This window comes from Mustelus asterias, chromosome 4 (genome assembly GCF_964213995.1).
Source record: "Mustelus asterias chromosome 4, sMusAst1.hap1.1, whole genome shotgun sequence".
In the NCBI taxonomy this organism is placed as follows: domain Eukaryota; kingdom Metazoa; phylum Chordata; class Chondrichthyes; order Carcharhiniformes; family Triakidae; genus Mustelus; species Mustelus asterias.
The window spans coordinates 79,312,465-79,340,133 of record NC_135804.1 but is presented as its reverse complement, the minus strand read 5'-3'; the positions used below and the strand labels follow the sequence as shown (position 1 = coordinate 79,340,133).

Genomic DNA, 27,669 nt, shown 5'->3' with positions numbered 1-27,669 from the left:
GCTATCTCCTCTTTAATAATGGATTCCAGCATTTTCCCTACTACAGACGTTAAGCTGACCGGCCTATAGTTACCCGCCTTTTGTCTCCTTCCTTTTTTAAACAGCGGCGTAACATTAGCCGTTTTCCAATCAACCGGCACTACCCCAGAATGCAACGAGTTTTGATAAATAATCACTAACGCATCCACTATTACCTCTGACATTTCTTTCAATACCCTGGGATGCATTCCATCCGGACCCGGGGACTTGTCCACCTTCAGTCCCATTAGTCTACCCAGCACTGCCTCTCTGGTAACATTAATTGTATTAAGTATTTCTCCTGCTGCCAACCCTCTATCGTTAATATTTGGCAAACTATTTGTGTCCTCCACCGTGAAGACCGACACAAAAAACTTATTTAAAGACTCAGCCATATCCTCATTTCCCACTATTATCTCCCCCCTCTCGTCCTCCAAGGGTCCAACATTCACTCTAGCCACTCTATTCCTTTTTATATATTTATAAAAACTTTTACTATCATTTTTTATATTAATTGCTAGCCTAGCTTCATAGTCTATCCTTCCTTTCTTTATCACTTTCTTAGTCTCTCTTTGTTGTTTCTTAAATTTTTCCCAATCACTTGTTTCTCCACTATTTTTGGCCACTCTGTACGCAGCTGTTTTTATTTTAATACTCTCCTTTATTTCCTTCGTTATCCACGGCTGGTTCTCCCTTTTCTTACAATCCTTGTTTTTTGCTGGAATATATTTTTGCTGAGAACTGAAAAGGATCTCCTTAAAAATCCTCCACTGTTCCTCAGCTATCCTACCTGCCAGCCTACTCTCCCAGTCTACCTTAGCCAATTCATCCCTCATCCTATCATATTTCCCTCTGTTCAAACAGAGGACACTGGTTTGAGACCAAACTTTCTCCTCTTCCATGTTGGATTTGCTTGCCTTTTTTCCTTCTCTGCCATCGCTCTGTTTAATCATTATGACGTCATGACTCAAAGCATGATGCAGTTCACACCAAGTGTGGAAACACACCAGCTTTATCAGCCAGTCATCAATTCATAGAATCATAGGATCCCTACAATGCAGATGGAGGCCATTTAGCCCATCGAGCCTGCACCAACAACAATCCCACCCAGGCCTTATCCCCGTAACTCCACATATTTACCCTACAAATCTCCCTGACACTAAGGAGCAATTTAGGGTGGCCAATCAACCAAACCCGCACATTTTTGGACAAATTCTGAGCATCAAAATTAGCTTTACAGGAAACGATGGGTGGCACAGTGGTTAGCACTGCTGCCTCACAGCACCAGAGTTCGATTCCCAGCTTGGGTCACTGTCTGTGTGGAGTTTGCACATTCTCCCCGTGTCTGCGTGGGTTTCCTCCGGGTGCTCCAATTTCCTCCCACAGTCCAAAGATGTGCGGGTTAGGTGCACTGGCCATCCTAAATTGTTTTTTTGGTAGCAAACGCCACCAGCTTTCGGAGCGCTGCTCCTTCGTCAGGTGAGTGGGAGTTCTGTTCACAAACAGGGCATATAAAGACACAAACTCAATTTACAGAATAATGATTGGAATGTGAGTCTTTACACCTGATCAAGTCTTAAAGGTACAGACAATGTGAGTGGAGAGAGCGTTAAGCACAGGTTAAAGAGATGTGTATTGTCTCCAGACAGGACAGTTAGTGAGATTTTGCAAGTCCAGGCAAGTTGTGGGGGTTACAGATAGTGTGACATGAACCCAAGATCCCGGCTGAGGCCGTCCTCATGTGTGCGGAACAGTGTGTGGAATGTGTTTGTGAACAGATCTCCCACTCACCTGACGAAGGAGCAGCGCTCAGAAAGCTAGTGGCGTTTGCTACCAAATAAACCTGTTGGACTTTAACCTGGTGTTGTGAGACTTCTTACTGTGTTTACCCCAGTCCAACGCCGGCATCTCCACATCATCCTAAATTGCCCATTGATGTCTCGAGATGCGTAGGTTAGAGGGATTAGTGGGGTAAATATGTGAGGTTACGGGGATAGGGTCTAGGTGGGATTGTTGTTGGTGCAGGCTTGATGGGCTCAATGACCTCCTTCTGCACTATAGGGTTTCCATGATTAGTTAAAATATATCTCCTCCCATGTGCTTAAAATGTTACCAGATTGCTCTCGTTTTAGAATGCTTGGTAGAATATTGCCGTTTACATCCTACGCAGCAACCAATAACCTAGCAACAGCTCCTCGGCTTTCACCATTTGATTTTCCACGTGACAGGAAGCAACCAATGCCTGAAGGAAATTTCTCCATTTAGTGCATGTGCAGTTTGTCAGAACGTTGTCTGAGAGCAGAGATACAAAGCTCGTGTTCTCAAAGAACCTATGCCAACATCCTGCAGGAAAATCAGTGCTCTGTCAAAAGCTACAACGTGACCCGACCTAATCCAGTGTCAGTAGATTAATGCTTTAACAGATTGCAAACTAGGTTCCAAAATACAATATCCCACAGTTATCAAATGGTTTTAAAAGGTACATTCTATTTAAAAACTGGCATTATAGACTAGGTCCCTTAGTAACATGATACCCTTCATATCAACATAAATTTCTCCCTCGGTACAGCATCATCTTTTATATTCGTACTGCTTTGAGCTTGGCAATGGCTTCACTATTTCCACTTCGTGCAATTTCATATTTTGCAGTCATAAAATTAATTCACTTAGCCTGTGAAAACCTCAATCAGTCACACATCACCAAAAAACAACCACTCCTGACATCTCTCAACTCTCAAAGTGCAGATCTATCTACTTTCACAAAGTCTACATGGATCAATAATGAGTGGAATCACAGCCAGATCAGACAATCACTATCTCAGTGGCTCTAAAAACAGACACTCTCCTAAGCTGCCAGTGTAAATATTCTACACCATAACCTACACAGGCTGCGAGAAATCATAGTGCACATCCCCCATCCAGCAAGCAAAACTCACCTCCCACATTTCTCACCGTATTTCGTAAACGCAGCAACGAGCTAAGCAGGGACAACAGCTCGGAAACTCTGCCCGTTTGCAGAGAAGGTGAGATTAAATGCGTCATTGCATGGATAATTGCAGGGATGGGTTAGAGATAGAGGTAAAATCCTGCAGCCTCCCGACCAAAACCTCCCCCCCCACCCCCACTTTCCTCCCATACAAATATACCCCCATCTATCGCCCCGCAGAGGAAAAAGCTAACGTGAGTAATAAAAGAAAGGAAAAGGCCCAGGAGACAAGACGACAATAAGCCACAATATAACGGCAAGGCATCACAAGGAGCAACAAGGGTTGGACATGAGCCGAACGAAAAGAGGCAGAGCAAGAAGAAAATGGGATATGTCCTCTCTCTGTCTGATCCCAAAACCCTCACTCCTTTACTGCTCTGGAGAGCTGCACAGTAAATTTACCCTCAAAGTACCTCTTCAGAATAATGAGAAGTTTCACATTCAGACACAATTCCGTTTGGCATTCTGAAAGGACTAAATACTCACTTTCTGAAATCTGCCAGCATTTTCAGTAGATCTTCATTCGATAGCTTATTGCTGTCCTGTTTGTAAAAAGGTGAAAACTTTCCATTTGTATCAATGGAGCCTTCCTTGTCCTTAAACACAGGTCTGTGAGAATGAAAAACCATACTTAAGAGCCAATTCTAGCTTTAATTTTACGTGAAACTTAAACTTAAAATATCAGATATTTACAACAATGATTATATTTCAAAAGTACTTTGTTGGTTCTGGGTAAGATGCTCTTTTGGAGAGTCGGTGCAGAATCGATGGGCCAAATGGCCTCTTTCTGCACTGTGGGGATTCTACGGAGGTTCATGATCCAAAAGGGACTTTAAGAGAGTAATTTTTCGTAATCACTAGTCAATAGCCATTTCAGAAAAAAATGTGACTGTTGTGGGAAAAATCCACTAGTAGTCAGACTTCGAGATTCAGAAAATACGATTTATTAAACGGAGCTCCGTGGAGACAAGGCACATGTCTGTAGCAAGCCTTCTCTCACTCGAATGTCAGGAGCGGTTCATTTTTATACCCTTTACATAATGGGTAAACCGGTGATTCGAACATTATCACATCGTTTAAGTGAGTACAAGCAGATATAGACATTTAACATAATATGAATGGGTACATTTCCTCATGTCTGTATCTGTCAATGGTCAGTTTCGTCTCATTCAGGTGCTAATTGGTTTCCTCGCATTCATATTTTCAAACGTTTCCCTAATGTTAATCTAAGCTCTTTGTTTCAGGTTTTCCTTATCTTAAAAGATGTTTTGACCCTTGGCTTGGCTTCCTGAGGTGTTTGTTTGCTATGAGCTACTGTCTGTGATTTGGAAATGGCTTGTCTGTTAGGTTTTAATTTAAAGTGATTTCTGAACAGCAGGAGCCTGTGTCTGCTCTTTTGGCTTCTTTCCCAGTTAACCCTTTATGTGCCAGGCAGCCATTTTAAAGTGTGCTTTCTTGTATTGCCATTTTAAAGTGTGCTCCCTTGTATTTTTCCCCTTACATGACTACATTTGAATCCAATGCATAAACACTGACCTTGCAGCCCAAGCAAAGGCCATCTTGTATCCTCCAAGTCTGCTGCATATCTGCTTGGCAGCTTTAAGCACTTTCTGAGCAACCTGTACATTGAGTAGATGGAGAGGAATATATCAATGCAATGTGATAAACTCGTCAAACTCAGGTAACCACTTGAACTCCTATAATATCTTGGACAATTTGTCCATCTCAAAGTTCTGCATCATTTGTACTTGCCTGTAATACACAGTTCATTCTAACAGACCATCAATTGCATTGCTCAGAAGTCCAATGATCAGGAGGTACCTGAGCTCAGTTGCATTCTGCTATGTAACACACAATACAAGATTGTGGAGTGAGGTCTTTCAGAGTTACATTCCTCTTCAGTCACTTCGTTTATGATGAAAGCTTCTGACAAGTTTCCAGTTGCTGGTCTGAATGCAGCATAAAATGCTTGGCTCACTGAAATTTTGCTTTCCAAAGAAATGCATGATTGCTGAAGTCGAACGGAGGCTGTCAATATTCCAAATCCTGGATCCGTGAAAGACTTTCTTGGTGGAGGGAGGGATCAATTTGATGAATGGATGTGGCTGATAGGAAGCCTCACCCCGACAGCCTTTATACTGAGAATAGCAGACAGCAAGCATCTATTCCTCCCACGTACAAGGATGGCTGTGAAGTTCTCAGATGGTGAATACTTTCTATTGATCTCAGTGTTGAACATATTCAATGACTGAGCCCACAGCCCTCTTCAGTAAAGAATTCTGAAGTTTCACACCCATTGAGTGAAGAAATTCCTCCTCATCTTAGTCCTAAATGGCCTTTCCTTATTCTGAGACTGTGCCACCTGGTTCAAGACTCCGTCAGCCAGGAGAAACATCCTTCCTACATCCACTCTGTTGAGCCCTGTAAGAATTTTTTATGTTTGAATGAGATCACCTCTCATTCTTTTAAACTTCAGAGAATAAAGGCCCAGTCTATTTACTTTTTCCTCCTAGGACAATCCCTCCATCCCAGGAATTAATCAAGTAAACCTCGCTGTATGACACGTATATCTTTGCTTAGATAAAGGAGACCAAAACTGCACACAATACTCCAGTTGTGGTCTCATCAAGGCTCTATATAATTGCAACAAGACTCCCTTACTCTCACACTCAAATCCTCTTGTGACAAAGGCCAAATTTGTCTTCTGAATTGCTTTTTTTTAAAAATAGCATTTTTAACTTAGAAAAACACCCCTAAGAATTGGCACCAAAGATATTAGTGAAAATGACCAATGTCTTGGTCAAAGAATTAAGTTTTAAGGAGCATCTTAAAGCGAGAGAGAGAGAAAAAGAGAGAGAGAGAAAGCATGAGAGAGGTAGCCAGGTGGAGAGGTTTACGGAGGGAATTCCAGAGCTTTGGGCCTTTGCAAGCAACTGAACCTGGGTTCGATTCCTGCCTTGGATCACTGTCTGTGTGGAGTTTGCACATTGTCCGGATGTCTGCGTGGGTTTCCTCCGGGTGCTCCCGTTTCCTCCCACAGTCCAAAAATATGCGGGCCAGGTTGATTGGCTATGCTAAAAATTGCCCTTAGTGTCCTGAGATGCATAGGTTAGAGGGATTAGTGGGTAAATATGTAGGGATATGGGGGTAAGGCTTGGGTGGGATTATGGTCGGTGCAAGTTTGCGGACGACACAAAGGTTGGTGGATTTGCAGACAGCGATGAGGACCATCAGAGGATACAGCAGGATAAGATGGGTAGCAAGAATAATCCAGGTAATTACAGGCCGGTGAGCCTTACATCAGTGGTAGGGAAATTATTGGAGAGGATTCTTCGAGACAGAATTTATTCCCACGTGGAAATAAGTGGACGTATTCGTGAGAAGCAACATGGTTTTGTGAAGGGGAGGTCGTGTCTCACGAACTTGATTGAGTTTTTCGAGGAAGTGACGAAGATGATGGATGAGGGTAGGGCAGTGGATGTTGTCTACATGGACTTCAGTAAGGCCTTTGAGAAGGTTCCTCATGGCAGACTGGTGCAGAAGGTGAAGTCGCTTGGGATCAGAGGTGAGCTGGCAAGGTGGATACAAAACTGGCTCGGTCAAAGAAGGCAGAGGGTAGCAGTGGAAGGGTGCATTTCTGAATGGAGGGCTGTGACAAGTGGTGTTCCTCAGGGATCAGTGCTGGGACCTTTGCTGTTTGTAATATATATATATATATATATATATATTAAATAAATGATTGAGGAAAATGTAACTGGATTCATTAGTAAGTTTGCGGACAACACAAAGGTTGGTGGATTTGCGGATAGCGATGAGGACCATCAGAGGATACAGCAGGATATAGATCAGTTGGAGACTTGGGCGGAGAGATGGCAGATGGAGTTTAATCTGGACAAATGTGAGGTAATGCATTTTGGAAGGTCTAATACAGATAGGAAATATACAGTAAGTGGCAGAACCCTTAAGAACATTGATAGGCAAAGGGATCTGGGTGCTCAGGTACACAGGTCACTGAAAGTGGCAATGCAGGTGGAGAAGGTAGTCAGGAAGGCATACGGCATGCTTGCCTTCATCAGCCGGGGTATTGAGTTTAAACATTGGCAAGTCATGTTGCAGCTTTATAGAACCTTAGTTAGGCCGGACTTGGAATATAGTGTTCAATTCTGGTCGCCACTCTACCAGAAGGATGTGGAGGCCTTGGAGAAGGTACAGAAAAGATTTACCAGGATGTTGCCTGGTATGGAGGGCATTAGCTATGAGGAGAGGTTGGAGAAGCTTGGTTTGTTCTCACTGGAGCGACGGAGGTTGAGGGGAGACCTGATAGAAGTTTCCAAGATTATGAGAGGCATGGACAGAGTGGATAGTCAGAAGCTTTTTCCCAGGGTGGAAGAGTCAATTACTAGGGGGCGTAGGTTTAAGGTGCGAGTGGCAAGTTTTAAAAGAGATGTACGAGGCAGATCTTTTACACAGAGAGTGGTGGGTGCCTGGAACTCGTTGCCGGGGGAGGTAGTGGAAGTGGTAGCGACTTGACAAGTACATGAATGAGATGGGAATAGAGGGATATGCTCCCCGGAAGCGTAGTGGGTTTTAGTTAAGTCGGGCAGCATGGTTGGTGCAGGCTTGGAGGGCCAAAGGGCCTGTTCCTGTGCTGTAATTTTCTTTGTTCTTTGACTCATTGGGCCGAATGGCCTCTTTCTGTACTGTAGGGTTTCTATGATTCTATGAACTGAAACATGACCATCAATGGTGCTGCAATTTAAACTGAGGATGCTGCAGAAGCTAGAATTGGAGGATCATGGATATTTCAGAGAAGATGACAGAGATAAACAGTGGTGAGCCTTCAGAGCGGTGAAAATTCAGATAAAAACTTGAATCACAACAATTCTCCCAGCATCCAACCTATTTGTCAGCAATGCCATGGAGCAGGCTTACTAGCTTCTTGATATATTAGATTTCCTATACTATGCCAGTGATTACATTTCAGATTTACTTAATTGGTTGTAAAGCACTTTGGGATATTCCAACATCATAAAGGGAGCTATAAAAATTAAAATCTTTCTATATCAAGGCAACATTTATAGAGCCATGTTCCAGATATGCAGATAACAACAACTTTAAACACCCAAGCAATATTAAGTGCATACTTTCCATTTAATATTTCATTCTTTTTGCTAATGTGTTCATAAAACAAGTTCAGGACATAACTAGCTCAGTCGCATCTCTGCACACATTGTGAATTTGCACAGGTTGTGAATAAACGATTGGGACACTTTACAATCCCTGAGTTAAGCACATTCCATATCAAGACCTAAAGAGACAGAAATTAGAGCAACAAGGTAACAGGCTGAGGCCATTCAGCCCCTCAAGTATCCTCTGTCTTTCAATAGGATCATGGCTGATCTGTATCTCAGCTCTATATTCCACAATATCCTTATCAAACCAAAATTCATCAAACTGAATCCTGAGAGTTACTATTGACCCATGCCATCCACAGCCTTTAGGGGAGAGAACTCCAGATTTCCGCTATCCATTGTGTAAAACTGCTCCCTGATTTCGCTGTTTCCAATTAGAAAATCTTGCTCTCAACTTTGCCCACTAGAGTAAATCATTTCTCATTACGATAGCATTAAACCCTTTTAACATTTGAAACTGTGCACTGTCTCATGGGAGGGTGAATAAATTAAGAATTAAACAATGAGCAAAAGATTTGCCTGTCTGTGGGAGGAATCAGGAACATGCAGTCTTTATAAATACCTTGCTTGCGTCCGAACTTTTTATATATGGTTCAGCACACTGAGCGATCCCTCCTTGCAACACCTTCTCCACTCGCACAACCAGAAAGATATCTGGATGAGGGGCAGTCACTGAAAAAATCCCCTGCAAAAAACACACACACACACAAAAACATTAGAACCAAAATGATGAATGGTTTCTCACTTGATTGAAATGGGAGTGCACCTCCATCATATTCAACCAGCAGATTTATTTTGTAGAATCACACAGCATAGGAGGGGGCCATTTGGTCCATGGTATCTGAACTGCATTTTGAAAGAGCTAGCCAATGAACCCGAATTCTCCATAGCCCTGCAAACAGTCCAAACATTACTGAGGTGAAGAATACAACCAATTGGGATGAATAATGCACAATGTCAACAGGGCAACTTTGTGACCAGTGGTGACACAAGGCTCTTTTCCAGTCATGTTTTAGCATTGTCTTATTCTGTGCTGTAAACTCTTGGGCAGATATTTATTTCACTTCATCGCCTATCGGTACGTCATACATCGATGGGATTGTATTCCGGGGAATAACAGAAATCCTTATATGGCTCCTGTTAGTTTACCGGTAAAATACATAAAGGCCATAACTTCACAAATAAAAATTCACTTGGTATGCTTTCTCTGATTTTTTTCAATAATTAAGTGTCGTAAATAAAAATGATTGCCAATTGCTACGGATATTGAAATAGATAGCCCACGCCCACCAACTTTCAGAAAGTTTTTCCAAGAATCCAGAGTGAATATTAATTAATTCAGCGCACATTCCCAATGTTTCCTCATCGAGTACAGGATAGGTCTGGTCCTGAATGTCCTCCCTCGGCATGGATGTTCAGAAGAAAAATGAGAAATGCATCATTAGTGGTAAAATAATTCAAGAAGTTGACAAGCTGAAAAACCAATCAGTATTTTGGATAATAAACCTGACGCCAGCGCAGGAACTCTACCTGTTTTGGGTAGCGAAGAAGTTTTTCGGCTACTCCTTTAAGTCGACTGTCATTACCGGCGACAGAGTTTGCATTTGTTGTTCCATTTCCCACTCCGTCCTCGCAGCTTCCCAACAACATTTGCCAGACAACTTGGGGATTCAAGTCCACATGAAAATCTTCCGAGATCTTGCAGTTATTTTTTGTGTCAAACAACCCGAGGGTCACAAAGAAAGGTTCAACCTGGTAATCGGACACAAGGTCACGGTGAAATCAGGAATGTGTCCTGTGAGCAACGTAAATTAATCTTTTTGATAGATTCTTTCAACAGTGTACCGTATTTTCATAAAGATAGTCTAACACTGTCCCTAGTCGAACATTACTGTACATAGACTCTTGTTCTAAAGCATCTATGGTGCAGCTAGGATTATGTTGCCTTCAATCCGTTCGTGCCTACAAGATATTGCATATCACCTGCAGGCTGTTGCCCATTACAAACTATACCAACAAACATCCACTTGCATTTATACAACTTATGTCATCTCAGGACACCACAAAAGTGCCTCACAGACAATGAAGTATATTTAAAGTGTGCGAGTATAGGGAATGAGGCAGCTATTTTGAGCACACAAAGCCATGTGATGGTGAGCAGATAATCGAATTGGCAATGTTGGTTGAGGGCTAAATAATGGCCAAGACACCAGGGAGAAGTTTCTGTTCTTCTTCTAAGCAGCTTCATGGGATCACTCAAGAAGAAAAATAGTGTCGAAATTTAATGTCTTATTGCAAGGACAATGGGCAGTATTCTCCGATGTCGGATGCCCCACCACCACTGCCAGTGAGAATGGGGAATTTGGCATTCAATCAAATTCACTGCAGTGGGACTGGAGAATCCCAGCCGCAAGCAAAGTCGGAGAATTCTGGCCAATACCTCTAACAGTGCAGCACTGCTCCTGTACTACACATGTTTTGCGTTGGCAAAGGTGGCCCACCATTAGAAAATCGCGGGATCTTCTTGTCCTGCTGCTGTCAACGAGGTTTCCCGTTGTTCATGACCTCTGCTGCCAGGGAACCCATAGCAAGGGATCACCGTCGGCGGGCCAGGAAGATCCTGCTGCATTGGAACGGCTGGAAAATCCCTCCCCTCGATCTTCTCACTCAGAGATGAAGGAGTTACCATTGAAGGCCGGGTAGGTGGACAGTACCCAATCTCCAAGATGGAAGAAACTAAAATATACCAGAAAAAGTGGGTGGGCCTGGATAAGATGGTCTTTCGGAGACTCAGTGCAACTCGATGGGTTGAATGGCCTCCTTCTGCACTGTAGGGAATGCATGATTCTATGGATCAGGTGCCACATGGGTTATTTACACAAAATTAGGACTTATAGGATATCCTCATCTACACAACTTTTTCTCAGAGTTTAATTCTTTTATCCCTAGAAAGACGAGATGGTCTGCTTTATTGTTTTAACCTCCATCTTCAGCAATCAGTTGAAAGACATTTGAAACCAAGTGTGGCTTAACCTCTCTAACATCAGCCTATGTACCTCCCCAGCCAACTGCAAAACCATTTGCTGGCTTTGAATAAGATTGCAGAATTACTATATAAAAATGGACAGTTAGTCTCAAAAACTGAAAGGTGTGCGAGTGTGAGAGAATAAAAGGGAAATGGAAATGATACAGACTGCTTGGTTTTATATTAATCCGCCTTCTCATGCAGGCAGTCATTCTTAAAATTAATGCCACCAACACAGTGGTCCTATTCTACTCAAAATTAATTGTGACGGTCTTGAAATAGTTTTCCCAACAAATGATATTGGGGGCGATTCTCCCAGCTCACTGCACTGCTCTAGCAGCACAACAGGCCAGCAGACATCAACGGATGCTGTTTAGTAGGCTCACCGATGGGCGCCACGGCCTCCCATATCCTTTGATCCCTTTCGCCCCAGAGCTATACCTAACTCCTTCTTGAAAACATACAATGTTTTGGCCTCAACTACTTTCTGTGGTAGAGAATTCCACAGGCTGACCACTCTCTGGCTAAAGAAATTTCTCCTCATTTCAGTCCTAAATGGTTTGCTCTATATCTTTAAACTGTAACCCCTGGTTCTGGACTCCCCTGCCATTGGAACATCTTTCCTGCATCGACCCTATCCAGTCCTGTTAGAATTGTATATGTTTTTATGAGATCCCCCCTCATTCTTCAGAACTCCAGTGATTACTCGGGATGGGCCAGCTCATGTCCCACGAATGAATAAATATAATCCTAACCAACTCAATCTCTCCTCATACGTCAGTCCTGCCATCCCAGGGATCAGTCTGGTAAACCTTTTCTGCACTCCTCCTTGAGCAAGAACATCCTTCCTCAGATAAGGAGCCCAAAACTGTGTGATCTCATCAAAGCCCTGTATAACAGCAGCAATACATCCCTGCTCCTGTACTCGAATCCTCTCATTATGAAGGCCAACAAGCATTTGCCTTCAAGGCACAGTCAAATGTTACCAGATTCCCCTCCTGAATGGCCTAGATCAGATCTCCAAAAGAGAAAATGCTGGAAAATCTCAGCAGGTCTGGCAACATCTGTAAGGAGAGAAAAGAGCTGACATTTTGAGTCCAGACGATCCTTTGTCAAAGCTAAAAGGCATAGAAAGTGGGAGATATTTATACTGTAGCGAGAGGGAATGAAAGATGAGTCATAGCCACAAAAACAAGGGGAAAAGCTGCTAATGGCAGTCCATAGAGAGAATAAAAGGTGTGAATGGCCAAACAGCAGAGAAGCTGAAATCAGAGGGGAAGCTGTTACAGATGAAGATGTGGGGAGAGATGGGTGGGAGAGAGGTAAAATTGACAAAAAGGGGGAGAAAGGATAGGAAAGGGGGGATAAAATAGGGGGAAAGAGTGGGGGGGAAAGAAAAATAAAGACAATAAAGAAATAAAAAGTAGAAAACAGTTAAAAATTAAAGAAATGGGAAATAAAGTGGTTGAGTTGAGGTAGAGCTAATGATCTGAAGTTGTTGACCAGAAGGCTGTAATAGGTGAGATGCTGTTCCTCCAGTTTGCATTGAGCTTCACTGGAACATCGCAGCAGACCAAGGGCAGGCATGTGGGCATGGGAGCAGGATCGTGTGTTAAAATGACAAGCAACGGGAAGGTCAGAGTCCTGATTGCGCACAGACCGAAGGTGCTCAGCAAAGCGATCACCCAGTCTATGTTTGGTCTCTCTGATATAGAGGAGACCACATTGGGAGCAGCGAATGCCATAGACCAAATTCAAAGATATGCAAGTGAAACACTGCTTAACCTGGAATGAGTGTTTTGAACCTTGGATGGTGAACATGGAAGAGGTAAAAGGGACAGGTGTTACACCTGCGATTGCATGGGAAGGTGCCATGGGTGATGGGAATGTGTTGGGTATAGTGGAGGAGTGGACTAGGTTATCCCGGAGGAAGCGTTCACTGCGGAATGCTGACAGAGGAAGTGAAGGGAAGATGGGTTTGGTGGTGGTATCACGCTGGAGAAAATGGCGGAGGATTATACTTTGCATGTGGAGGCTGGTGGGGTGAAATGTGAGAACAAGGGGGACTCTATCCTTGTTCTGGGAGGGAGGGGAGGAGGTGAGGGTCGTGGCGCGGGAGATGGACCGCACGCTGTTGAGGACCCTGTCAACAACTGTAGGTGGGAAACCACAGTTGGGGAAGAAGGAGCACATATTAGAAGCACCACTTTGGAAAGTGGCATCATCAGAACAAATATAACAGAGGTAAAGAAGCTGAGAGAAATTGATGGAATCTTTACAGGATGTAGGATGCGAAGAGCTGTAGTCCAGATAGCTGTGGGAATCAGTGGGCTTGTACTGGATATTAGTACATAGTCTATAGCCGGAAATGGAGACAGAAAGGTCAAGGAAGGGAAGGGAAGTGTCTGAGATAGACACGGTGAAGGTGATGGAAGGGTGGAATCTGGAAGCAATCTGAACTCCCTTTGTCCAGGATTTCTCCACCAGTGGAAAGAGATCCTCGATAGCCTGTTAACTGAATTCTATTATCAGTGTATTTCCCTTGAGTACTGGCCTTTTTTGATCAAGACATGAGAGAAACATTCAAAGTATGGAGGGATGAAGGAGAACAGCCACTGAGATGACGCCGGAGTTAAATAGATAGCATCTTAGCTTTGAGCAGAGGCAATGGAATGTAACAATCACTCTCAGCCTCACTAGCAGCATAAAGCAGTGTCTGACTGCTGGCAATCAGCAGTCAGCTTGGGATCCCTAACTGTCTTCATCATTGCTTACCATCACCGATTTGGAAGGGGGAGAATGAGGGAGAGGAGAACTAATTGAAGTAAATAAGGTATTTCATGGCAGTACAAGGCAGATCTTTCACATATCCTCAGCAAAATATCAAAGAGCTTGGGTTAAAACCGGTGAATGGACAATATAAGATGGTTGTCAGGATCCTAACTTGGAAAAGTCAGTCATAGAGCTCCAAAACTAAAAACCATTTGTTCATGATGCTTTCAGGTGACCTGACAGAAGGGAACTAAGATGTCATTCTAGCAGCCATTCTCAGTGACGAGACAATGCCTGCAGGATGGGGAATACATCTCAATAGGCCAGGAAAACTTTGTGATTGTATTTCTGCAGCGTTGCCAGCCTGAGTAGCTACAGGAACAAAATCTTCACAAAACAGGAGAGAGAGTAGGCCCTCTTAAGGATCAACAAGGTCATCTATGTGCGGATCCACAAGAGATGGGTGAGATCCTAAATGAATATTTCTCATCAGTATTTACTGTTGAGAAAAGCATGGATGTTAGGAAACTTGGGAAATAAATAGTATTACAGAGAAGGAGGTGCTGGAAGTCTTAAAGCGCATCAAGGTAGATAAATCTGCGGGACCTGATGAGGTATATCCCAGGACGTTGTGGGAGGCTAGGGAGGAAATTGCGGGTCCCCTAGCCGAGATATTTGAATCATCGATAGTCACGGGTGAGGTGCCTGAAGATTGGAGAGTGGCAAATGTTGTGCCTTTGTTTAAGAAGGGCTGCAGGGAAAAGCCTGGGAACTACAGGCCAGTGAGCCTCACATCTGTGGTGGGTAAATTGTTGGAAGGTATTTTGAGAGACAGGATCTACAGGCATTTAGAGATGCAAAGACTGATTACGGACAGTCAGCATGGCTTTGTGAGTGGAAAATCATGTCTCACAAATTTAATAGAGTATTTTGAAGGGGTAACCAAGAAGGTAGATGAGGGCAGTGCAGTTGATGTTGTCTACATGGACTTTAGCAAGGCTTTTGACAAGGTACCGCATGGTAGGTTGTTGCATAAAGTTAAATCTCACGGGGTCCAGGGTGAGGTATCTAAATGGATACAAAATTGGCTTCTTGACAGAAGCCAGAGGGTGGTTGTAGAGAGTTGTTTTTCAAACTGGAGACCTGTGACCAGCGGTGTGCCTCAGGGATCAGTGCTGGGCCCATTGTTATTTGTCATTTATATTAATGATTTGGATGAGAATATAGGGAGCATGGTTAGTAAGTTTGCAGATGACACCAAGATTGGTGGCATAGTGGACAGTGAAGAAAGTTATCTCCAATTGCAACAGGATCTTGATCAATTGGGCCAGTGGGCTGACGAATGGCAGATGGAGTTTAATTTAGACAAATGTGAGGTGATGCATTTTGGTAGATTGAACCAGGGCAGGACTTACTCAGTTAATGGTAGGGCGTTGGGGAGAGTTACAGAACAAAGAGATCTAGGGGTACATGTTCATAGCTCCTTGAAAGTGGAGTCACAGCTGGACAGAATGGTGAAGAAGGCATTTGGCATGCTTGGTTTCATCAGTTAGAACATTGAATACAGGAGTTGGGACGTCTTGTTAAAGTTGTACAAGACATTGGTAAGGCCGCACTTGGAATACTGTATGCAATTCTGGTCACCCTATTATAGAAAGGATATTATTAAACTAGAAAGAGTGCAGAAAAGATTTACTAGGATGCTACCGGGACTTGATGGATTGAGTTATAAGGAGAGGTTGAATAGACTGGGACTTTTTTCTCTGGAGCGTAGGAGGCTGTGGGGTGACCTTATAGAGGTCTATAAAATAATGAGGTAGATAGTCAATATCTTTTCCCAAAGGTAGGGGAGTCTAAAACTAGAGGGCATAGGTTTAAGGTGAGAGGGGAAAGATGCAAAAGTGTCCAGAGGGGCAATTTTTTCACACAGAGGGTTGTCAGTGTCTGGAACAAGCTGCCAGAGGTAGTAGTAGAGGTGGGTACAATTTTATCTTTTAAAAAGCATTTAGATAGTTACATGGGTATAGAGGGATATGGGCCAAATGCGGGCAATTGGGATTAGCTTAGGCATTTTACAAAAAAGGGCGGCATTGACAAGTTGGGCCAAAGGGCCTGTTTCCATGCTGTAAACATTTATGACTCTTATGATTCTATGATCGAATCCACCCAAAACATCACTGGCTGAAAATGGGAGTCAAATATGTTAAAACTATAATAGTTTGCAAGTATAAGTTGATACCACTGATAGAAATCCAATTGCAGCGAGGCCATCGGAATTGCTACCACACCAAACATGATAAAGCTACCCATCCTAGAATGCACAGAATCCCTACAATGCAGAAGGAGGCCATTTGGCCCATCGAGCCTGCACCAACTCTCTGAAATTTACTAGAATTCTACCAAGAATGTTGAATTTTGGTTAAGTGGAAAGACTAGGAAAGTTGCGATCAGAGAATGTAAAGGGGAGATTTTTACAATTGTAAGGATTTTTGATTATTAGTAAATCAGGAGGACTCCCAACTCTAGCAACCAATAAAAGGGTCAGTGGCCAGAGAACATAGATTTCAGAACCAGAGCGGGAGATAAGGATGTTTATTTTTAAAAGCAGTGCGTTGTAACAATTGGGAATGCTCAGCCTGAAAGGGGGGTGGAAACAAATTCAACTACTTCCAAAGGGAATTGGATTGATGGTCCTCGAAAAGGGAATATTTCCTGGTCTATTGGGTAAGAGCAGGGAAGTGAAGCTAAGTGGATAGCCCTGTCAAAGAGCATGATGGGCTGATAGGCCTCTTTATGTGCTGTAAGATTTTATAGCAGTGAAAAAAGCAGACGTTGATTATTCATCAAGTAGCTGCTAGTGGGATCTTGCTGTCTTTTCATCTACATAACAAGACTGGCAGCAGTTCAAAAGCAATCACGAGCTAAAAGGCATTCTGATGTGACAAGAAGTTACTATTTGAAAGTTATTTCTTCCAGTTATGCCCATTTACTTAAATAAGAACATTTTATATCATCACAAACTGCAATCCGCTATACATAAATAGAACTTGATATTTCTTACGTAGGAGTCCCACGTTAAGCTAAATTTTATCGACTGAAAGAGATTGATGTAAACAGGGGTACAATTCTGAAGACAACTTACATTTGTCAGTGCGCCATCTGCCTGCTCATTCACACAGCCTTGAAGAGCGAAGGTCAAGTTGTTGCATTTTACCATAAAGCGTTTGCCAAACTTTTCCTCAAATGGCCTCACATCTGGCTCAATGCCTGAAAAATCCAGCTTCTTAAAAAAAACACAAAAAAAGGTAGCTGACTTTTGCATGGAGACACTCAATCATCAAGTTAGAATGTCCCACAGTTGATTTCTTTAAAACCATGGTGCCGGTGAAATCTACTTTTCTCTTTCAGTTTAAGGCAGTACAGTTGATTTGTCACGGCTTTCCCTAAGCTGGTGTTCATACAGATGTTGGGTATAATGTAACAGACATCCTTTTCATCTTTTCTATTCTCTTGACAGTAATGACTCTTGTTGCCATGTCTACATCAACTGACATCTTAACCAGTCCAAGCCATTTACTCATCTCCAGTGCACAGCAACAATCAACTAAAGAGCTCATGTAAGAGGGGCTATTTCAAACTCTGTAGCCATGACATGAGGCATGAAGATGCTCATTAAGTGAGACACAGTTCTGGCATCGCTGGCCCTTTCTCCTCAGGATATAAACACATGGGCTGGAATTTTCAAGCCATTCCTTCTGGCGGGACCTTCCCGTCCCACCGATGGTGAACACCCGCTGCTCATTCCCTGGCAGCAGGCATGTGCAAACAACTGGAAACCCCATTGACAGCAGTGGGACCGGAAGATCTGTTGCTGTGAAACATATTGTGGAAGGTGCAGAATATCCCACCCATGGTTTTATTTTGAACTTTAATTGAGGAGTTGTTGCTTATTATGGAGCCTACCTGCACAACAATTATCAAATTCGAATAGTGAATGCAAAACACGCACAACCTCTGCTGAGTAACAAATTTTTGATTTCTTTCAATAAATTATTTTTCACATGAAGAATCGATTTCATACTTTTTCATCCTTTCCCAATCAGACCGATAGAAAATTACAGCTCAGAAACAGGCCTTTTGGCCCTTCTTGCCTGTGCCGAACCATTTTTTGCCTAGTCCCACTGACCTGCACTTGGACCATAACCCTCCACACCCCTCTCATCCATGAACCCGTCCAAGTTTTTCTTAAATGTTAAAAGTGACCCTGCATTTACCACTTTATCCGGTAGCTCATTCCACACTTCCACCACTTTCTGCGTGAAGAAGCCCCCCCTAATATTCCCTTTAAACTTTTCTCCTTTCACCCTTAACCCATGCCCTCTGGTTTTTTTCTCCCCAAGCCTCAGCAGAAAAAGCCTGCTTGCATTCACTCTATCTATACCCATCAAATCTTATACACCTCTATCAAATCTCCCCTCAATCTTCTACGCTCCAGGGAATAAAGTCCCAACCTATTCAATCTCTCTGTAACTCAGCTTCTCAAGTCCCGGCAACATCCTTGTGAACCTTCTCTGCACTCTTTCAATCTTATTTACATCCTTCCTGTAACTAGGTGACCAAAACTGTACACAATACTCCAAATTCGGCCTCACCAATGCCTTATACAACCTTACCATAACACTCCAACTTTTATACTCGATACTCCGATTTATAAAGGTCAATGTACCAAAGGCACTCTTTACGACCCTATCCACCTGTGACGTCACTTTTAGGGAATTCTGTACCTGTATTCCCAGATCCCTCTGTTCAACTGCACTCTTCAGAGTCCTACCATTTACCCTGTACATTCGTCTTTGGTTTGTCCTTCCAAAGTGCAATATCTCACACTTGTCTGCGTTAAATTCCATTTGCCATTTTTTAGTCCATTTTTCTAGTTGGTCCAAATCCCTCTGCAAGCTTTAAAGTCCACTACACCTCCAATCTTTGTATCATCAGCAAACTTGCTGATCCAATTTACCACATTATCATCCAGATCATTGATATAGATGACAAACAACAATGGACCCAACACTGATCCCTGCGGCACACCACTAGTCACAGGCCTCCACTCAGAGATGCAATCTTCCACAACTACTCTCTGGCTTCTTCCATTGATGTGGAGATGCCGGTGTTGGACTGGGGTAAACACAGTAAGAAGTTTAACAACACCAGGTTAAAGTCCAACAGGTTTATTTGGTAGCAAAAGCCACACAAGCTTTCGGAGCTCCAAGCCCCTTCTTCAGGTGAGTCCTGATCCCTTATCACACCTTCCAATAACTTGCCCACCACCGACGTCAAACTTACTGGCCGATAATTTCCCGGATTTCTTTTGGAACCTTTTTTAAACAACGGAACAACATGAGCCACCCTCCAATCATCCCGCACCTCCCCCGTGAATACTGACATTTTAAATGTGTCAGTCAGGGCCCCTGCAAGTTCAACACTAGCTTCCCTCAAGGTCCGTGGGAATACCCTGTCTGGTCCTGGGGATTTATCCACTCTGATTTGCCTCAAGACAGCGAGCACCTCTTCCCCTTTAATCCATGACCTCCCTACCTGTTTGCTCTATTTCCGTAGACTCCATGCCCATTTCCTCAGTAAATATGGATGCAAAAAAACCATTTAGTATCTCCCCCATCTCTTTTGGTTCCATACACAGTCTACCACTCTGGTCTTCAAGAGGACCAATTTTATCCCTCACTATCCTTTTGCTCCTAACATACCTATAGAAGTTCTTTGGATTTTCCTTCACTCTGTCCGCCAAAGCAACCTCATGTCTTCTTTTAGCCCTCCTGATTTCCCTCTCAAGTAGCTTCTTGCACTTTTTATACTCCTCGAGCATCTGATCTGTTCCTTGCTGCCTGTACATTTCATACAACTCTCTCTTCCTCTTAATCAGTGTTACAATCTCCCTTGAGAACCAAGGTTCCTTATTCCTATTTACTTTGCCTTTAATCCTGACAGGAACATACAAACTCTGCACTCTCAAAATTTCTCCTTTGAAGGCCTCCCACTTTCCATTTACATCCTTACCAGAGAACAGCCTGTGCCACTCCACACTTCCCAGATCCCTTCTCATTTCATCAAATTTGGCCTTTTTCCAGTTCAGAACTTCAACCCAAGGACCAGATCATTCCTTATCCATGATCAGGTTGAAACTAATGGCATTATGATCACTGGATCCAAAGTGTTCCCTCACACTCACATCCATCACCTTCCCTAACTCATTTCCCAATAGGAGATCCAATATCGCATCCTCTCTAGTTGGCACCTCTATATACTGATGTAGAAAATTCTCCTGAACACATTTTACAAACTCTACCCTGTCTAAACCTTTAACAGTATGCGAGTCCCAATCTATATGTGGAAAAATATATTTGGAAAATAGCTCATAGCACAAATGGGCTAGAATGGAAAACATTAATAAATAAATTGAATTAGCTCAATCAACAAAGACCTAATTCTTAAAAGCCTCCAGACACCCAAGTTGTGTTTCTAAAGTGGAACTTTTTCAAGGAACAAATACTGGGTGCCCTTGATAGGTATGTCCCTGTCAGGTGTTTCTAAAGTGGAACTTTTTCAAGGAACAAATACTATGTGTCCTTGATAGGTATGTTCCTGTCAGGCAGGGAGGAAATGGCAGAGTGAGGGAACCATGGTTCACGAAAGAGGTGGAATGTCTTGTGAAAAGGAAGAGGGAAGCTTATGTAGGGATGGGGAAACAAGGTTCAGATGGCTCGATTGAGGGTTACAAGTTAGCAAGGAACGAGCTGAAAAAGGGGCTTAGGAGAGCTAGGAGGGGACATGAGAAGTCCTTGGCGGGTCGGATCAAGGAAAACCCCAATGCTTTTTACTCTTATGTGAGGAATAAAAGAATGACCAGGGTGAGGTTAGGGCCGGTCAAGGACAGTAGTGGGAACTTGTGTATGGAGTCAGTAGAGATAGGCAAGGTGATGAATGAATACTTTTCTTCAGTGTTCACCAAGGAGAGGGACCATGTTTTTGAGGAAGAGAAGGTGTTACAGGCTAAAAGGCTGGAGGAAATAGATGTTCGGAGGGAGGATGTCCTGGCAGTTTTGAATAAACTGAAGGTCGATAAGTCCCCTGGGCCTGATGAAATATATCCTAGGATTCTTTGGGAGGCAAGGGATGAGATTGCAGAGCCTTTGGCTTTGATCTTTGGGTCCTCGCTGTCCACGGGGATGGTGCCACAGGACTGGAGAATGGCGAATGTTGTTCCTCTGTTTAAGAAAGGGAATAGAAATGACCCTGGTAATTATAGACCGGTTAGTCTTACTTCGGTGGTTGGTAAATTGATGGAAAAGGTCCTGAGGGATGGGATTTACGACCATTTAGAAAGATGCGGATTAATCCGGGATAGTCAGCACGGATTCGTGAAGGGCAAGTCGTGCCTCACAAAGTTGATTGAATTTTTTGAGGAGGTAACTAAGTGTGTTGATGAAGGTAGGGCAGTTGATGTCATATACATGGATTTTAGTAAGGCGTTTGATAAGGTCCCCCATGGTCGGCTTATGATGAAACTGAGGAGGTGTGGGATAGAGGGAAAGTTGGCCGATTGGATAGGTAACTGGCTGTCTGATCGAAGACAGAGGGTGGTGGTGGATGGAAAATTTTTGGATTAGAGGCAGGTTGCTAGTGGAGTGCCACAGGGATCAGTGCTTGGTCCTCTGCTCTTTGTGATTTTTATTAATGACTTAGAGGAGGGGGCTGAAGGGTGGTTCAGTAAATTTGCTGTTGACACCAACATTGGTGGAGTAGTGGATGAGGTGGAGGGCTGTTGTAGGCTGCAAAGAGACATGGATAGGATGCAAAGCTGGGCTGAAAAATGGCAAATGGAGTTTAACCCTGATAAATGTGAGGTGATTCATTTTGGTAGGACTAATTTAAATGTGGATTACAGGGTCAAAGGTAGGGTTCTGAAGACTGTGGAGGAACAGAGACTAATGTGGATTACAGGGTCAAAGGTAGAGTTCTGAAGACTGTGGAGGAACAGAGAGATCTTGGGGTCCATATCCACAGATCTCTAAAGGTTGCCACTCAAGTGGATAGAGCTGTGAAGAAGGCCTGTAGTGTGTTAGCTTTTATTAACAGGGGGTTGGAGTTTAAGAGCCGTGGGGTTATGCTGCAACTGTACAGGACCTTGGTGAGACCACATTTGGAATATTGTATGCAGTTCTGGTCACCTCACTATAAGAAGGATGTGGAAGCACTGGAAAGAGCGCAGAGGAGATTTACCAGGATGCTGCCTGGTTTGGAGGGTAGGTCTTATGAGGAAAGGTTGAGGGAGCTAGGGCTGTTCTCTCTGGAGCGGAGGAGGCGGAGGGGAGACTTAATAGAGGTTTATAAAATGATGAAGGGGATAGATAGAGTGAACGTTCAAAGACTATTTCCTCGGGTGGATGGAGCTATTACAAGGGGGCATAACTATACGGTTCGTGGTGGGAGATATAGGAAGGATATCAGAGGTAGGTTCTTTACGCAGAGAGTGGTTGGGGTGTGGAATGGACTGCCTGCAGTGATAGTGGAGTCAGACACTTTAGGAACATTTAAGCGGTTATTGGATAGGCACATGGAGCACACCAGGATGATAGGGAGTGGGATAGCTTGATCTTGGTTTCAGATAAAGCTCGGCATAACATCGTGGGCCGAAGGGCCTGTTCTGTGATCTACTGTTCTATGTTCTATGTTCTAAAAGTGTGAAGCAGATCCATTCAAATTCACTGATTTTATTTTTGTGAAACCTCACTGCAGAAAAAAAATGTTCAACTGTCAGCAAGGAATCGAAACGCGCAGCAAGAAATCACATTTCTCAAAGCTAGGATTCTAACAGAATTTCAGCAAAGGAATTGGAGAATTACAAAGCCCTCACAAATTACATGCAAATCCACTCAGCATCACTTATCCAAACAATCTTTATATGTCTCTTGCACTGGAGCAACTAAGTTGATCTAATCTTGCACAATAAAGAGCTGGATAAACCAGTTAAGCCATTATTACTTTCTCCCCTATGGGTGTGTTAAATTATGTCGAGTCCAACAATAAACACTGGAAAATTATGTGTCATAATAACAAACTAATTCTTATAAACAAAAAGATAAACCCCATCAATCAATAAACCCAAGCAAAAAAAAAAACATGCAAGCTGGTCTAGTACATTTAAACCCTACATTTTACATATTGATGATATGTGCCTTACTCTACCTGTGCCTCTGGATCTATCGCAAACAGTTTGCATCGGTCTTCACTTCTGCTGACTTTGTTGAGGTAATCCGATTCTCGGGCGTACTAAAAACAAACAAGGTGCAAAATGTTACCCTACTTGTTTATAATTAAATTCACCTCATTTCAAGGCCTTTACTTAAAGACTGTATTGGGAACGGTCAGTAATTCTTAGTGAAAAATCCTCAGACAAAGTTAAAACAAGAGAATGGTATACAAATAGATGTTGTGTTTAAAGATGGAGGAATGTTGCATTGGATGATCAGTTGACAGAATCTCTGCCATTATAACAGTCTTCGATTGGGGCTATTAGAACTACCTTTTTTAAGAGAATGATATATTCTGCCCAATGGACACCAGCTAATAAAATCTCCATTGAGTTTGATGTGTCAGCATCTTTAAAAGTATTTAATTCTGACACCCAAGCTCTTCCAAGGGCCGATGACAGTGTAAAGGGTCAATAATCATGTGACTTATTAGCTCCTTTCAATTCACCCAAACTCCCAGTGACTTTTGCTGTGACTATTGTTTGAACATTTTCCCTCCCTCCTTCACTATCTTCAAACCCACCAATAAATACGCTTTTCATTCTGTCGTGTGCTTCAATGAAGAGCAACTCCCAGATTGTCCCTAACCTGCTTATTTTCCTGAAGAAGGTAGCCAACCTGCTGTATGATGCCACCATTTTCTGACCCAAATTCAGATTCTCAATGCTTTTCAGTTACACCAATGTAAAATCTACACTGCGACAGGGAGAAAGTTCAAATTTGGCAGCAGTGCAAATTGGCAGTGGCAGATTGGCAAGTTGCTGTAAACCCACCTATTCACAGGGAGAAGAATCAGGTGGCACAGGCACGATGCCCCCTCCCCCCTCCCGACTCCCTCCCGTAGAGATTCCTTTACTGGTTCCCTTCTCCAACCAATTTGTATGGGGAGCTATGATCTGATAATGTAGCTTCAACCTGAAGATCTACCCCAACAATTCTTGGCAGCACAAGGTGATCATTTGCACCAGTAATAATCAGAGCACATTCCTGATGGAACCAGGTAAAGGATTAAAACTGAGAATACCTTCATTAACTCAGGATGCATGCTTTTCTCTAAACTCTCCATCATACTTTCGGACTTCCCTTGGCTGAAGGACTCTTCATCTGGAAATCAAACACAAGTTTTTAGGAGACCCAATATCCAGCAAATTCCTATACTGAGCAAGAGCTCTTTGACATTTGGATCACACCTACCATGTTGTTTCATAGAATCCCTATAGTGCAGAAGGAGGCCATTCGGCCTATTGAGTCTGCACCGACTCTCTGAAAGAGCATCTTACCCAGGCCTATCTGCTGTCCTACCCCGGTAACCCCACACATTTACCCCATTAATTCCCCGAATCTACACATTTTGGGACACTAAAGGGCAGTTTAGAATAACCAATCCACCTAATCTGCACATCTTTGGACTGTGGGAGGAAACTGGAGCACCCGAAGGAAACCCACACAGACACGGGGGAACATGCAAACCTGCTCTCTGGGGAAGAAAATTCCACTGACTCAGAGAAAAAATTTGCCTGAACTCAGACTTAAATAGGAAAACACTTATTTTTAAATGGAGTCCATTAGTTCTGATCTCTCCTACAAGGGGAAACCATCCTGTCAGTATCCACCTCTGGATGTTTGAGTAAGGCAATCTTTTATTCTTTTAAACCCAAATGGATACAGGCCCAACCTGTTCAACCTTTCATCATAAGATCACCCCCTCAACTCAGGAATCAGTGGAGTGAACCTTCTCTGAACTTCTTCTAATTGTCATCTCACCAAGGTCCTCGAGAACTCCAACAAAACTTCACTACTTTTATATTCCATTTCCCTTTACAATAAATACTAACATTCCATTTGCCTTCCTAATCACTTACTGTACATAAAAACATAGAAAGGTTACAGCACAGAAGAAGGACATTCGGCCCACGCCAGCGCAAGGTTACCCACTTGCCCTTTTTATCTTTCTGCAGACCAACTTTCAGTGATTCATGTACCAGGACACCCAGATGCCTCTGTACCACAGAGTTTTTCAATCTCTTTATTTAGATAATGAGACTCGTGGTAAAGTTGGGCGTCGGGCCTATACCGCGATCTGCACCCGATTCCGAGCAGATCGCGGCTTTACCGACACCCGATTCGAGCGCGGGTCCGGCCCACATCCGAATCGGGCGGCCCGATGATTTAAATGCATTAGCATGCATTTAAATCGACTTAATGAACCACGCGCCCAACTCTACCACCATATCCCACTTTACCGTCTTCTGGCCCGATCCAGATCCGCGCTTTTAACGACCTGGTAAATAAAAGTCTGAAGTCGTCGCTGCAGCTTCCGAAGAGCGGGCTCAGAGGAGACACTGGAGAAGGACCAAGCTGGGCCTGTAAAGGGATACACCATCACTGGTACACTACCAGCCACAGACTACTCTTCCCTGCAGGGGCAAGAGAGCGGCAGAGATGGCTGTGGCTGGTAGTGTATCAGTGATGGTGTATCCCTTTACAGGCCCAGCTTGGTCCTTCTCCAGTGTCTCCTCTTGGACTTGTACTGATCTTGTAGCCGGTTTTCATGCGGATCCACTGTGGAGTCGGCCGGTTCTGCTTCATCTTCTTAGCGAGGAATCGCTTCATCCTGAAGGTTTTGTGGGATGGCATGGCCGCACGTCCACTCCGGCAGGAGGGATTCGTTCCTCCGGTGGGGAGGAGGGATTGCCCGCAGAGTGGTAGCAGACCCCCGTACCCCCTCCCTTCCCACAGATCGGCCGCAGACTGGCAGCGGACCCCCCCCCCCACCCCCAACCAGAGGGTGATCTGGGTCCTGCACCCCTCCTCCTCCTCCCCCACGCCCCCCAGCCGACCAGAGGATGATCGTCAGAGAGCCGCTCTCTCCGCTTTCTGTTTTTTTTTCTTTCTCACCCGGGCGCACTCTGTCAGATTTTTTTCGAACTGCGCATGCGCAGTTCAGAGCTCTGATCGGTCCGCCAGCGCTAAGCCCCGCCCACAGCGTGAATCTGACTGGAGCCAGCAAAACGTGTATGGGCGCGCTGGAAAGAGGATTCCAGGCTCGGATCTCTTTGACGCCCGGATTCGGCACTTAGACTCAAAATGATAAAATCAGGCCCAATATGTTGCTTTTACACACGCCTGTTCTTCCCTGGATTTATCCCCTTCCCCTTTCTTGAATAATGGTCTAAAATTAGGAATCCATCAGTCCTCTGACACAACTCCTGGATCCAAAGAGAATTAGAAGATTATAACCAATGCCTTTGCTACTTCTACATTTGCTTCTTTCAGTAACAACATAACTCATCGACTCTCAATAATGATAATCCCCAGGCCTTTAGTACACTTTCTGTATTTCCATGCTGACTATAACCTCCCTCTCTTAGTGTAACCTTCACACCATCCAGTTACAGTTTGAAGACAGAAGACAGTGGCCATTTCCCACTTTAGCTACCTCCTCTGCCCCGACCTGAAGATTTCCCTCTGGGTTCTTAACAGACTCAACATTTTCCCCAAATTGCTTACACTTCATACATTTCTGAAATGCTTTATGGTTCAACTTTCCTACTAATCTTGTCTTGTAACCTCTTTTTGCTTCTTGTATTAACTTTTACAATTTTCCCTGGTTACTAACTGCCAGGAATGGAGAATTTTAACAAAGAGAAAGGATAGGATAAGCCGGGGTTGTTTTCTTTGGAAGCAGAGGAGGCTAAGGGGAGCCACACAAAGGGGCCAAGATAGAGTGGATAAGGAGGGCCAATTTCCTTTAACAGAGAGGTCAATATCCAAGGGGCCTAAACTGAAAGTAATTGATGGAAGAATTAGAGGGGATTTGAAGAAAACCTTTCCTACCCAGAGGGTGGTGGGCTCTGGAACTCTAAGCCTGAAAGGGTGGCAAAGGCAGAAATCTTTGTAACATGTAAAAATATTTGAATATACACTTGAAGTGTCATAACCTACAAGACTATGGACCAAGAACTGGAAAATGGGATTAGGTTAGATCGCTATTTTTCACCCCACAAAGATTGAAATGGGCCAAATACAAACATATGAGGATTCAGGGTAGACGATTTAGGATGGAGGTGAGGAGACATTTCTTCACCCAAAGAGTGGTGAGCCTGTGGAATTCATTACCACAGGAAGTAGTTGATGCCAAAACATTGAATGCATTCAAGAGGCGGCTAAATATAGCACTTGGAGCAAATGGGATCAAAGGTTATGGGGAAAACGCAGGATTAGGCTATTGAGTTGGATGATTAGCCATGATCTTAATGAATGGCGGAGCAGGCTTGAAGGGCCAAATGGCCTCCTCCTGCTCCTATCTTCTATGTTTCTATATTTCTATATGAATAACCTCTCCCTCAA

General features: G+C 43.5%; 1 protein-coding gene across 1 annotated transcript in view; it reads right to left on the bottom strand.

Moving 5' to 3' along the window:
* The window catches only part of LOC144492799 (dedicator of cytokinesis protein 11-like), a 298,872-nt gene that overhangs the window by 186,416 nt on the left and 84,787 nt on the right, over positions 1 to 27,669 (bottom strand). Inside the window, 7 exon segments of the mRNA XM_078211239.1 lie at positions 3,491 to 3,613; positions 4,541 to 4,623; positions 8,759 to 8,881; positions 9,727 to 9,948; positions 17,136 to 17,276; positions 23,255 to 23,338; positions 24,344 to 24,423. Of these exon segments, the coding sequence (XP_078067365.1) occupies positions 3,491 to 3,613; positions 4,541 to 4,623; positions 8,759 to 8,881; positions 9,727 to 9,948; positions 17,136 to 17,276; positions 23,255 to 23,338; positions 24,344 to 24,423 (856 nt within the window).